The sequence below is a fragment of the Centruroides sculpturatus genome, unplaced genomic scaffold (assembly GCF_000671375.1).
Source record: "Centruroides sculpturatus isolate CEXI.00-Female unplaced genomic scaffold, Cexi_2.0 scaffold328, whole genome shotgun sequence".
In the NCBI taxonomy this organism is placed as follows: Eukaryota; Metazoa; Arthropoda; class Arachnida; order Scorpiones; family Buthidae; genus Centruroides; species Centruroides sculpturatus.
In genome coordinates, this window is record NW_019384678.1 from 660,482 (window position 1) to 675,430 (window position 14,949).

Consider the following 14,949-nt stretch of genomic DNA (forward strand, 5'->3'; position numbering starts at 1 on the left):
TTAAACCGGTGTTTCTCGTCGCCCCCTTCCACGAAACCGTTACGTAGTATCGCTCCCTTCGCTTCAAAATTCCGATGCCGAGGGCCGAGGCTAAAGCTTACTTCACACTGAGCGAATAGCGAAAGCGAATGTAAAAAGCGAAAAGCGATGGCGAATTTTAAGCGGCCGATTATTTGCAAGCCAGTGAAAACGTCGTCTCCAAAAACAAAATGGCCACTTCCGATATTCCGTCGTTAACCGCGTTTGATTATTTATTGGGAAAGAAAGATGCGTAAAAAAAATACTGGATGAGAGGAATGTTAAAACTCCGGAATTACAACATTTACTCTATTGCGCGAGAAAGTTTCCGTAGCTAACTTAAAAACAACAAGAACCACGCGACAACTAACGGGAATACGATTGGTGACGAAATTTTTTCGCTAGCGAAAAAGCTCGACACTTCCGAACTTCGAAGCGATTGGCGAAATGGCAAAATTCGCCGGAAACGACGTCGTGTCTGACGTGTTATTCGCTCTGTTTTACGTTTTCGCTGGAGAATGGCGTTGAGTGTCAACTAAGCTTAACGCCAAACTCGTACCGCATCGAACAGACTAGTGACTAGTATAATGTTATTTGTTTAATTATCGTACGATATAACCAATAAAATATCTAATTATTCTTAATATACTGTTTTACTATACCGCCCAGAAAATTGCTTTTCGCCCTCCCAAAATATAAATTGTTGATAATCGCCCCCGAACGTGGAAAAACGCCCACACGGGGGCGATATCGCCCCGTTGAGAAACACTGGGTTAAACGGTTGTCCGTAGTGAATCGGCAAATTTTTGTTTTTCGAAATTCGAAAGTTTTGTATGGTAAGCGAATTTATTTCTAAAATATAAATCTTGTAGTTGTAGGTTGGCCGGTGCGCGTATTCCGTTGCAGAGACTTAGGGGTACGTATTAATCCGCGCGACGTTCACGTTTTTTAAAGTCCGGTCTCGACGGACCTAAGTTAATTGGAGACGGCGACGCGCGAAATACGGACCCCATTGGTGCTTTTAATACGGAACCCGTCTAACTTTTGTAAAAAGTATGTGGTAGACGAATGAAAAAATAGAAGGAAAATGAAAAAAGTAAAAATAGATACCTAACACTATAGGAGCATTATATTCGTGATTTTTGTAAATGATTAGCTTCTTCTTTGTACGTTTCTTTTATTATTATTATTATTATTATAAAAGCATTTTTTCCATAAAATACACCGGAGTAAATAATCTTGTAATTATTCAACGTTCTTTGTACTTTCCTATTTGTTTTCGGATACATTAAAGCATTTTTTGAAAACGTACGGTAAGGTTCCGTATTACCGCCCGATTCTCCCTAAATCTACTTTCTGACTTTTTGTACAAAAACCTCCAAAAACAGTACTTATAGTTACACTGGCGAAAAATCCAATTAGGAACATCTAATCTAACAGTTACAGTGGCGTACCGTGGGTGTCAGCCGCCCGGGGCGGAGGAAAATTTCGGCCCCCCTTATTTAGGTATTTCAATTTAAAAGACCAAAATTCAGTTTTGTCACAGAACAATCAATGAAATTCGGTGGTAGTGCAGCGACCTGTTTAAAATAGTTCTATTGGATATTAGTGGTGTATATGAACGCGAATGAATCGTACAAGCGAATAAAAAAAAAGTCAACAGGTTTCGCAGGATTTCCTTGGATTAAAAATTACTAGGCGAGCCGATTCTCGGACTGTCCGGACTGTATCGTAGGCGCGATGCAAGTATAGATTAGGATGGTTCAAATTTTTACAAGACATTATTATTATTTATTGTGCAATTTTGCCGCCCCCACTACGGTACGCCACTGACCGGCACTTTTCGCACAAAAAATGTGGTGTAGTTACCATACCTCGTTTACAATTCGCTATAATGTAATTGGAGTTCCGTAATACCACCTTCTCCTCTATCCATTTGCGCTCCGTTTTCAAACGGCAGCTTCGACGTCCGTCCCGCAGGATATTACCGGCACTTTAAACTTTAAGGGAAAATCTTATAAAATCGACGGCGTTTTCGCCAATTCTTAACGCTCGAATCCGCTCTCCGCGGGGCAATAACACTTAACGGCTTCTCTCAATTCCGATTTCCGAGTAATCGCCCGTTTTGGCGCGGGAAGAGACGAAAACTTACATCGGAAGGCAAAAGGAAAAGCAAAGCTTCGATCGCCATTCGTTTTTACTGCCGACGACAGACGACAGCGGTTTTTAAACGCCGGAGGGCGAGCATTTCGCTAACGCCTGGGTAAGCCGAGACGACGTTAGATTAGGGAGAACGAAGATAGAGTTAATTTTTTCCCATCTAGGCTGGCCGACATCGGCGGCGCCAAACCCGATTTTTGGCCTAACGGATCGGTAACCTTACCCCTCTCCGTCGGCTCCTGGCAAACCGTAAATATCGGCAATTACCGACTGGCAGATATTTCGCGCGGTTAGGCTCCGTGACCATTGTACTGTACTTACTCGGTTAAAAGATCCCACTTTTCGGGCGTTCGTAGCTTCTGCCCAAAATGTTAACGTCCCGGCGTCCCAACGGTCGATACCCCGCGCGGACCGGATAAACTATACAATTTCTTTTATTCTCTCCCCCAAAAATTTCCGGGGTTTTCCACCGGAACGGTAGGCCCGCGGCTCCGGGTGGGCGGAAAGTTCCCGAAGGGAAGTACTCGGAGGATGGCCGCGTAACCCCGTTCGATTTTAAGCGGGTAAGGCAATTTCCCCGGGAAATGAAAAATATTTAGACCGACGATAAAATGACTTAAGTCGGCACCGGCCAAACCCACACCGAAAGACGTCGGGTAGAGGCGGCAGCCCACCGTAGCGGGGATCCGGCATCGAATCCGGATAAAAAAATTCCCGGAAATTTTACGGGGGGGTCCAACCGGTCTCGTCCCTGGCCGGCTAAAAAGAGGCTTTCTTAGCACCCACGGGGCGGACGGAGTTAAAAAAAAATTTACCGAGCGCAACGCATTGGGACCGGTAAGGTCCGGACGGACGGAAGCCGGACCCACCGGTGACCGAGCGGTCTTCGTTCCCCGAACACTGGGAGTTCGATCGTGGGTTCGCGCCTGGCTGGCCACGTGAAGTTTTCCGGGTTTTCTCCACGTCCGTAACGCGTAAATAGGGACAGTTTCTCTTAAAGACCTCCCGGAAGGCATCTCCCTAGGCGGGTCGCCCGAGTGTCGCGTTGCCATAACTAAATAAACAAACAAACGGACGGAAGCCCAGTCGCGGTCTCCTTTAGCTACTTATTTTTATTTGGACGAAGAAAATACGTAGGAAATTTCTTTATTAACAGAGACGAGTCTCGGCCATTTTACCTTCCCCGGACCAAAATAACGATGGTTTACGGGGCCGGAGAGCCGGGACTAGAAAAAACCCCGTCTCCTCCCGGACGACTGTGGCTCTCGTTTCGAAGAACAGAAGGGAAGGGAAGCGTGGAAGGGAATTTGGTCGCCGGAGGCGGGTAGGTTAAAAGGGCGCCGAGTGGTCTTCCGGACGGCGAATTTGGTCCAGAATCCTCCGGGACAATTCTCGTATCCGCAGCTCTTCTTCTCCGCCGGTATTTTCCCAGACGCGGCGTAAGCTTCTTTCTCGCCACCTGGAAAACAAAGGCCTCCATTAAAGGCGACGGTTTTGGCTTCGACCCCGGAAAGAAAGAATATTCTTTACACGAGGTTAATTTAAAGGAAAGGAAATATTAAATAAAAAGTATTACCTCGAATCTCCGGCCACTTCCGCCGCGGCGGCCGTCAGGAAGTGGGAAATGGGGCTGCGGGGGCGCAGCCGGGCCGCTTCCTCCGCGTTTCTTCGGCAGACGGACTCGTAACGGTGCCGGCCGGGATCTTCCTGAAAATGCGCCATCGATAAGTAATGGCCGGCCGACCTTTTCCGTTTATTTTTATTTAATTAAAGACGACGTAAATATAATACATATTTGACAGAAAAAAGGAGGCAAAAGACTGTATAAACAAACTTAAAGTACTCCGTAACGTGCAAATGATTATTACTTTTGTCAACACCCTGGTAGAACGTGGTTTAACCACGGTCGGCATCGATAACGATGGATCATTTAAAAGCAATTTCTTCTTTTAAAACGATTGGTTTTACAAAATACCTACGGTCGTACTGTCGAGCGTCAAGATTTTTGTTTAAACGGCAATAATAATAATAATGGTGTTTCTGTGGCAATGCATCCACAGACCACAAAGGCTGGAAACCATGCCAACGGATGAAATGGACAACAGAAATGAACGAGTTTATCATTCGTACTTACTACACCATCACAAGACTGGAAACAAACAAGACAGCATACAGACAACAACTACACCACAAATTCACACAACAATATCCTCGCCTCACTGTCACCGAACAAAGGGATGTCCATCAAAAAAGAACAGAGTGTAGAGTTGTAGTGTGATGATACGCGGTAAAAGGTTTATAGATACGAGTTGGATTATAGTAATACGGTGCAGATATCCCACCATTTTTTTCAAAAAAGAACAATTATACACAACAACCTTATCCCACAAACAACACTTGAACTTATCAAACAACAGGTTGCTGATCAAATACATCAACAGACAGAAACATTTAACATTAATGAAGATCACGTAACCTGTCAGGATAATCCAGCAACAAGCACTGATTACAGCACACACACAACAAGTACCACTAATGATACTGCAGGCACTTCCCCATCCATCACTGATAACGTAGACATAGAATTAGTTAATACACTCTCACTTATATTTCAGGAAACACTCACTAAATATACAGGTACAGATCCCACACAAAGACCACGAATACCGAAAATCAACACGTCAAAGGTAGTAGGAAAAACACTAAATTATGTAAACACTCACTTACTACCAAACTACATTCATTCAATTTCTACACTCTCAGACATTCATACATTAGTTTATGCTGGGGCAGTCACAGTAGTAACACACCATGGACTGAAAATACACTCACAGACAGACACACACAAAACACAATTCTATCACAAGCCTGCCTGGCAGAGAAGAATAGAAACACAAATAAATGACATTAGACAGCAATTAGGCAGGCTGACACAATACACTAAAAACAACATAACACCCAAATTAAAGAAACAACTCAAAAACATTTTCAAGAAAATCAAAACACACACAAAACATGAACATCACAACACACACATTACAGAATACATCGATACACTAAAACAAAAACTCGCAGCCAAAGCACGTAGACTCAAACGATACAAAACATGTACACTACGAAAACAACAAAATAAATTATTCACAAACAATGAAAAACTTTTCTACAGACAAATCAGTACCAAAACAAACACTGATACACAGCACAGTGGCACACCAACAGAAGAAGAACTCACAACTTATTGGTCTTCTCTTTGGTCCAATGCTGTTACACACAATGCTGATGCAGGCTGGATCGAGGAGGAGAACAGAAACTTGCACAACATACCAACTATGCCCTGTGCTGAAATAAACATACACGACATTCGCTACGCTGTTAACAGAACACACAACTGGAAGACACCTGGTGTAGACAACATTCACAATTTCTGGTACAAAAAGTTTACATCACTGCACCAGGAACTAGCTAAACATCTAACACACATCATCATCAATCCACAAGACATGCCAAAATTTCTTACTCGGGGCATTACCTACATGAAACCTAAAAACAACAAAACCACAGACCCCACACAATACAGACCAATTACATGTCTTCCAACACTCTACAAATTATTGACATCCTGTATCACAAACAAAATATACAAACATGTTGAAGAACACGACATTCTTACAGAACAACAAAAAGGTTGCCGTAGAAATCACAGGGGATGCAAAGAACAGTTACTCATAGATTCAGTCATTCTACGGCAAGCACACAAACAACACAGAAACATACACATGGCATATATAGACTACAGAAAAGCATTCGACAGTGCCACACAGTTTTGTGCTACATATTCTACACATGTACAAAATACATCCATCACTCATTGCATTCTTCGAAAACACTATGCAGCACTGGAGAACAACACTGCATCTCAGGGTTAGAGTAACACTTCCATACAAACAAACGAAATATTCATAAGGCGAGGAATTTTTCAAGGAGATTCCTTGAGTCCTCTCTGGTTCTGCCTAGCCCCGAATCCATTATCCAACATGTTAAACAACACACATTATGGCTACAATATCAGACACGAAAAAACAACACAGTTTACACTCTCACATCTCATGTACATGGACGACATAAAACTTTATGCATCCACACAAAAACAACTTCATCAACTCCTACAAATCACACATTCATACACCAAGGACATAGAAATGGAGTTTGGCTTAGACAAATGCAAAACACTTCACATAGAAAAAGGAATCCCGAAGAAAGATTTTGCACTTGGAAATGGAGAAGATATTGAATCCACAAAAGAGGGTGAGTTCTACAAGTATTTAGGATTCCAGCAAGCCAAACTAACAGAACATAGACAAATAAAGCAAAGATTAATTAAAGAATATCAAAGTAGGTTAAATGCCATTCTCAAAACACAGCTAAATGCAAAACACACAGTTAAAGCAATAAACACATATGTCATCCCAGTACTCACTTACTCTTTCGGAGTTATACATTGAACTCACACAGATCTTGAGCAACTCCAAAGGAAAACAAGAACAACACTTACTAAGCATAAACAACATCATCCTAAATCTGCCACAGAAAGATTAACCCTTCCACGTAAAGAAGGCGGACGTGGCCTGATTGACGTAGTTAACCTTCACTACAAACAAATACAGTCACTGCGAGAGAGTTTCTACAAGAAACAAGAGACATCACAGTTACATAAAACAGTAACTCTAGCAGACTCAAATAACACACCATTAAACTTACACTCACATCATACAGACATGACACAACATATAAAAAGCATAGACACCATTAAGCAATCATGNGAGAGTTTTTCTACAGGAAACAAGAGACATCACAGTTACATAAAACAGTAACTCTAGCAGACTCAAATAACACACCATTAAACTTACACTCACATCATACAGACATGACACAACACACAAAAAGCATAGACACCATTAAGCAATCGTGGACTCGAAAGGCACTCCATGGCAGGCATCCTTATGACCTGGCCCAGGATTTTGTTGACAAAACTGCGTCAAACAGCTGGTTAGATCGGGGATGCCTCTTTGGAGAGACGGAAAGATTCATGATTGCCATATAGCAGTGTTTCTCAACGGGGGCGATATCGCCCCCATGTGGGCGTTTTTCCATGTTGAGGGGGCAATTAGTAACAAACAGTACAACAATCAGTACAACAAACAGGATCAGTAACAATTTATATTTTGGGGGCGAAAAACAATTTTCTGGGCGATATAGTAAAACATTATATTAAGAATAATTAGATATTTTATTCGTTATATCGTACAATAATTAAACAAACAACATTATACTAGTCACTAGTCTGTTCGATGTGGTACGAATTTGGCATTAGTCTTGGTCCTTGGTATTGGAATTTTGAAGTGAAGGGAGCAATAATAGATAACGGTTTTATTGAAGGGGGCGACGATTCGTTAGAGGTTGAGAAACACTGCCATACAGGATCAGGTCATAAACACTAAAAACTACAGAAAACACATACTCAAAGATACAACCCTCACAAATGACATATGCAGAAAATGTCACATCATGCCAGAAACTATACAACACATCACTTCTGGTTGCAAGCTCTTGGCACAGACAGATTANTTGCCATACAGGATCAGGTCATAAACACTAAAAACTACAGAAAACACATACTCAAAGATACAACCCTCACAAATGACATATGCAGAAAATGTCACATCATGCCAGAAACTATACAACACATCACTTCTGGTTGCAAGCTCTTGGCACAGACAGATTACTTACATAGACACAATCAAGTAGCAAATATAATACATCAAGAGCTTGCAAACAAACACAAATTGGTAGACATCCTTGAACCATACTACAAGTATATTCCACAGACAGTATTGGAAAACAACACGTGCAAAATGTACTACGACAGAGCCATAATCACAGATAAAACAATTTACCACAACAGACCAGACATGACACTCATTGACATACACAATAAAATCACATACATTATAGACATGGCCATTCCAAACACTCACAATGTACAAAACACATGCACTGAAAAAATTGAAACTGAAAGCAAGTACACAGAACTCGCCCAGGAAATAAGGCATCTGTGGAGGAAGGATAGGGTGCTTATTGTACCTGTCGTTCTCTCCTGTACAGGTGTGATACCACACACGCCACACAAAAGCCTGGGAACATTACAATTGAGTAGAAACACATACATCACACTATAGAAGGCCACTATATTGAATACATGCCACATTGTTAGGAAATTCCTGAATACAGACATTGACACACTTATTTGATTTCAGTTTTATTTAGGGTGCTATGCCTTGACTCTGGTCTGGCATAGTATACAGCCACCGGTGTGAACCAAGTATAACCCACTAAACACAACAATAATAATAATAGCTGGTATCTAAAAAAAGAGTGTAAATTGTACGGACCTTTAGAATCCTGTAAGCGATTAACGACAATTGAATATGCAGCATCCATCTGGAAGAGGGAGATCTGTAAACAATAAACATTTTAATTAGTGTTTTTTGAAATTTTTATACAAAAAATGGAAAGGAAAATTTTTACGTCTTCTCGTATAATAAAAGTTGCTGTAAAAATTCTATTGCCTCCTCTTCTTTTTTCACTTTTAAATATAATTTCACCGTTTCCTAGAAAAAGCCTTTTTAGTTCCATTATAGTGTATTTATAAAAAATAAAATCTGGTTTAACTTACGAGAATGGCCCAGGTAAAGGTGGGTATTTTTCGACACTGGACCTCTAGTCGCTTCAAGCACTCGCCGTCTAAGCTAGTTGGACCATCGATCAAGTTGCATAAAATATTCATAAATTCTATCACGCGCAGAGTATAATTGTCTTTGGCCTCGACCTGCATTAACTTAAGAAATAAGAAAAAATCAAACAATGGAACGGATACAACGGAAATTGATAAAATACTAACCTTATCCAAAGTTAACTTTGCATCGGATAAGTTATTTGTATCCAAATGGTAAATGACTTTCTCCAGACATAAATATGTTAACAATTTTGTACAATGTTTGTTCGTTTCAACTAGAAAAAGTAAAATTAAATATATTGATTTTGCTTTAGCATAAATATAGTTTATGTAACACAAAACAAACTTACCAAGATTTTCAACAAACCTAAATAAATGATTAATGTTTGGAATTCTTGCTGCCCGAGAACACGTCAGAAGTAACACCCAATTTGAAGGAGAGTCTACGGAAATAAAAGTATTACCAACGAATTATCTAAATTTATAAATAATTTAAACCATGCACGTATATTAATCTAACCTGGACGAAGATGTAATAGTTTCTCCGATTCCTTCAGGCCCGATTTAACGTTTCCGGCAGCCAGATGACAGAGGGGGGTCAGCGGAGAATTTAACACAGTTTTATGAAGAAGGGAAGCGGCTTTCATTATTTTTAAACTAACGGAGGAATTATTATACTGATGAAGTAAAATAAATGCCAAATGAATCCAGGTGAAGCCATTGTTTGGAAATTTAAAAACGGCTTTGCATAGTTGACGTTTCGCATCTTCTTTTTTCTCCTAATTTCATCGTTGCCACTTTAGTTTTCTTATTTGATAAAATTAAATTAGTTTTTAAAAAGTTTTACCTGAATAATATAAAAGCAAGAATTGAGAAAAGTAATGGAAAATAGATATTTGGGATCATCTTTATATTGTTCGAGTTCAGCTAAAGTCGTTCTCGCTAACTTTGTGTCGTTTTCTAAGATTGATAAGGCACACAACATCCGTAATCCTTCGAAATAATTAACTTCTGAGCTGAAAATAAAGATAAATGATTATATAATTATAGCAAAAATTAAACATTCACTAAACTTAATTGTCTGCAACAACATCTAATGAATGGATTACTGCACGATTTAGTCAATCTATTCTCCAGAATGCACAAATAACAATCTTGTAAAATTCTAACATCGGATACCCAAAGAAAGTAGCACTTTGCAATAGACGCGACGTGCCTCTTTGTCTACAACTTGTAGATTGTACAAATTGGGACAAAATTCTTAAGCACTTTGACCTAAAAAGTTTATTGCACACCCACAAGAAATTACTTTAGAAGTCTAACTGATTTAAAAAAAGACTTCCAATGGAAAGATAAAAAGTGATACAAGAATTCAAAAAATGAACACGTCTACCCATTCAAAAAGCTACACACCCACAAAAGCAACAGAAAACTCGGGAGAAACGTTTCGGTCGACACAAATGTTTAAAAAAAATAACCCGAGCAATTCACAATACCAACCAGAATACAAATATAATTCTTGCCAAACACAAGATCTAGACAAAAATGCCTCGCTATGCTTTAAATCGGGAGTTTCCTCACCCTGTAAAATGACTAAAAGTAATCCAATATGACAGCACTATAGAAAAATTATTAAAAGAAATACCAAGAGTTGGCTCGGATTCAACAAACAACTTACAAGTTAGAAGCATCCCGCTTAACCAATGAGTGATCACTAGCGTTGTTGATAATACCTTCGACGCCCCAATGCCTACAAGAAAAGCCTGTATTACGGGCAACTAATTTGCACTAAATAAGGCCGAGACTCCACTACCCTAAAAACGGCGTAAAACCCCTCGCCGTAAAATATTTTACAACTGAGCAGGTCGTAAAACCAGCGTAAAAGCGAGTTGAGCAGTGTAAAAGCAGGTCGTAAAACCAGCTTTTACGCTGGTTTTACGACCTGCTCAGTTGTAAAATATCAGGGTCACGTGATTAAAAGCTTTTACGGCGAGGGGTTTTACGTCCATTTTTACGCTAGTGGAGTCTTGACCTTAGAATAGAGTTAGATAACTAACTCCTTCCAGGGAAAAATTTTTGAATTGAACTAATGTAACTTCCAGTTTGCATTAGACGTTCATATGTTTGTATAGAGTTAATTGGGGGCTTCCTATCCCTAAGCTTTGGATATATAATGTCAGCTTTCACTTATGCAACTCTGTTCTGAAGATTAAGGAAAGGCAAACAGACAGATGACAGTGGGAATTTATAGGTCTACAATTTTTTCAAATTGCAGCCCAATAATTACATAAAAGTCTCCAAAAGCTGGAACGTACACAAATTAAAACTAAACACCTAAATAGATAATTACTTAGAGTAATAGTAATATAATATTAGTATTAATAATAATAAACAAACAACCAGTTTAAAATGTGCCTCAAAATAAATTAAACTTGTTGCTTGTTTTAATAAAACGTAACAGACTAAAAATGTTTTGACTTTTTCGTCACGTCCAATCACCAGGAACAACTATCTTCTACTGAAGAGACGCCCTTTCTTTAGAGGCTATGCCTCTGCAAAAAAAATTCAAAACAGTCTAAAAGTTCACAGGTGACAAATCCCAGCACAATCAAAAATATAAAATTTTTTTTTTTTTTTTTTTTGTAAAATTTTGTAAAATTTTTTTTGTTGCTTGTTTAGTCAAACATTATGAAATGAGTTATTNTATCGTAGGCGCGATGCAAGTATAGATTAGGATGGTTCAAATTTTTACAAGACATTATTATTATTTATTGTGCAATTTTGCCGCCCCCACTACGGTACGCCACTGACCGGCACTTTTCGCACAAAAAATGTGGGTGTAGTTACCATACCTCGTTTACAATTCGCTATAATGTAATTGGAGTTCCGTAATACCACCTTCTCCTCTATCCATTTGCGCTCCGTTTTCAAACGGTAGCTTCGACGTCCGTCCCGCAGGATATTACCGGCACTTTAAACTTTAAGGGAAAATCTTATAAAATCGACGGCGTTTTCGCCAATTCTTAACGCTCGAATCCGCTCTCCGCGGGGCAATAACACTTAACGGCTTCTCTCAATTCCGATTTCCGAGTAATCGCCCGTTTTGGCGCGGGAAGAGACGAAAACTTACATCGGAAGGCAAAAGGAAAAGCAAAGCTTCGATCGCCATTCGTTTTTACTGCCGACGACATACGACAGCGGTTTTTAAACGCCGGAGGGCGAGCATTTCGCTAACGCCTGGGTAAGCCGAGACGACGTTAGATTAGGGAGAACGAAGATAGAGTTAATTTTTTCCCATCTAGGCTGGCCGACATCGGCGGCGCCAAACCCGATTTTTGGCCTAACGGATCGGTAACCTTACCCCTCTCCGTCGGCTCCTGGCAAACCGTAAATATCGGCAATTACCGACTGGCAGATATTTCGCGCGGTTAGGCTCCGTGACCATTGTACTGTACTTACTCGGTTAAAAGATCCCACTTTTCGGGCGTTCGTAGCTTCTGCCCAAAATGTTAACGTCCCGGCGTCCCAACGGTCGATACCCCGCGCGGACCGGATAAACTATACAATTTCTTTTATTCTCTCCCCCAAAAATTTCCGGGGTTTTCCACCGGAACGGTAGGCCCGCGGCTCCGGGTGGGCGGAAAGTTCCCGAAGGGAAGTACTCGGAGGATGGCCGCGTAACCCCGTTCGATTTTAAGCGGGTAAGGCAATTTCCCCGGGAAATGAAAAATATTTAGACCGACGATAAAATGACTTAAGTCGGCACCGGCCAAACCCACACCGAAAGACGTCGGGTAGAGGCGGCAGCCCACCGTCGCGGGGATCCGGCATCGAATCCGGATAAAAAAATTCCCGGAAATTTTACGGGGGGTCCAACCGGTCTCGTCCCTGGCCGGCTAAAAAGAGGCTTTCTTAGCACCCACGGGGCGGACGGAGTTAAAAAAAAATTTACCGAGCGCAACGCATTGGGACCGGTAAGGTCCGGACGGACGGAAGCCGGACCCACCGGTGACCGAGCGGTCTTCGTTCCCCGAACACTGGGAGTTCGATCGTGGGTTCGCGCCTGGCTGGCCACGTGAAGTTTTCCGGGTTTTCTCCACGTCCGTAACGCGTAAATAGGGACAGTTTCTCTTAAAGACCTCCCGGAAGGCATCTCCCTAGGCGGGTCGCCCGAGTGTCGCGTTGCCATAACTAAATAAACAAACAAACGGACGGAAGCCCAGTCGCGGTCTCCTTTAGCTACTTATTTTTATTTGGACGAAGAAAATACGTAGGAAATTTCTTTATTAACAGAGACGAGTCTCGGCCATTTTACCTTCCCCGGACCAAAATAACGATGGTTTACGGGGCCGGAGAGCCGGGACTAGAAAAAACCCCGTCTCCTCCCGGACGACTGTGGCTCTCGTTTCGAAGAACAGAAGGGAAGGGAAGCGTGGAAGGGAATTTGGTCGCCGGAGGCGGGTAGGTTAAAAGGGCGCCGAGTGGTCTTCCGGACGGCGAATTTGGTCCAGAATCCTCCGGGACAATTCTCGTATCCGCAGCTCTTCTTCTCCGCCGGTATTTTCCCAGACGCGGCGTAAGCTTCTTTCTCGCCACCTGGAAAACAAAGGCCTCCATTAAAGGCGACGGTTTTGGCTTCGACCCCGGAAAGAAAGAATATTCTTTACACGAGGTTAATTTAAAGGAAAGGAAATATTAAATAAAAAGTATTACCTCGAATCTCCGGCCACTTCCGCCGCGGCGGCCGTCAGGAAGTGGGAAATGGGGCTGCGGGGGCGCAGCCGGGCCGCTTCCTCCGCGTTTCTTCGGCAGACGGACTCGTAACGGTGCCGGCCGGGATCTTCCTGAAAATGCGCCATCGATAAGTAATGGCCGGCCGACCTTTTCCGTTTATTTTTATTTAATTAAAGACGACGTAAATATAATACATATTTGACAGAAAAAAGGAGGCAAAAGACTGTATAAACAAACTTAAAATACTCCGTAACGTGCAAATGATTATTACTTTTGTCAACACCCTGGTAGAACGTGGTTTAACCACGGTCGGCATCGATAACGATGGATCATTTAAAAGCAATTTCTTCTTTTAAAACGATTGGTTTTACAAAATACCTACTGTCGTACTGTCGAGCGTCAAGATTTTTGTTTAAACGGCAATAATAATAATAATGGTGTTTCTGTGGCAATGCATCCACAGACCACAAAGGCTGGAAACCATGCCAACGGATGAAATGGACAACAGAAATGAACGAGTTTATCATTCGTACTTACTACACCATCACAAGACTGGAAACAAACAAGACAGCATACAGACAACAACTACACCATAAATTCACACAACAATATCCTCGCCTCACTGTAACCGAACAAAGGGATGTCCATCAAAAAAAAACAGAGTGTAGAGTTGTAGTGTGATGATACGCGGTAAAAGGTTTATAGATACGAGTTGGATTATAGTAATACGGTGCAGATATCCCACCATTTTTTTCAAAAAAGAACAATTATACACAACAACCTTATCCCACAAACAACACTTGAACTTATCAAACAACAGGTTGCTGAGCAAATACATCAACAGACAGAAACATTTAACATTAATGAAGATCACGTAACCTGTCAGGATAATCCAGCAACAAGCACTGATTACAGCACACACGCAACAAGTACCACTAATGATACTGCAGACACTTTCTTATCCATCACTGATAACGTAGACATAGAATTAGTTAATATGCTCTCACTTATATTTCAGGAAACACTCATTAAATATACTGGTACAGATCCCACACAAAGACCACGAATACCAAAAATCAACACGTCAAAGGCAGTAGGAAAAACACTAGATTATGTAAACACTCACTTACTACCAAACTACATTCATTCAATTTCTACACTTACAGACATTCATACATTAGTTTATGCTGGGGCAGTCACAGTAGTGACAGACCATGGACTGAAAATACACTCACAGACAGACA

The 14,949-nt window shown here is 41.1% G+C and overlaps 1 protein-coding gene across 2 annotated transcripts in view; it reads right to left on the reverse strand.

Annotated features, from left to right (window-relative positions):
• Nucleotides 1-1,902: 1,902 nt before the first annotated feature.
• The window catches only part of LOC111626906, a 43,740-nt gene continuing 30,693 nt past the window's right edge, over nt 1,903-14,949 (reverse strand). The window contains exons 4-12 of one of the 2 annotated variants that reach the window (XM_023370432.1): nt 9,819-9,987; nt 9,492-9,750; nt 9,322-9,414; nt 9,137-9,246; nt 8,912-9,064; nt 8,764-8,846; nt 8,628-8,691; nt 3,755-3,885; nt 1,903-3,637 (exon numbers count right to left, since the gene is read on the reverse strand). In XM_023370432.1, coding sequence (XP_023226200.1) covers nt 3,508-3,637; nt 3,755-3,885; nt 8,628-8,691; nt 8,764-8,846; nt 8,912-9,064; nt 9,137-9,246; nt 9,322-9,414; nt 9,492-9,750; nt 9,819-9,987 — 1,192 coding nt within the window. In that variant the 3' untranslated portion in view covers nt 1,903-3,507. Of the gene's footprint in view, nt 3,638-3,754; nt 3,886-8,627; nt 8,692-8,763; nt 8,847-8,911; nt 9,074-9,136; nt 9,247-9,321; nt 9,415-9,491; nt 9,751-9,818; nt 9,988-14,949 lie in introns of both variants that reach the window. The other variant, XM_023370431.1, reaches the window with a different exon arrangement.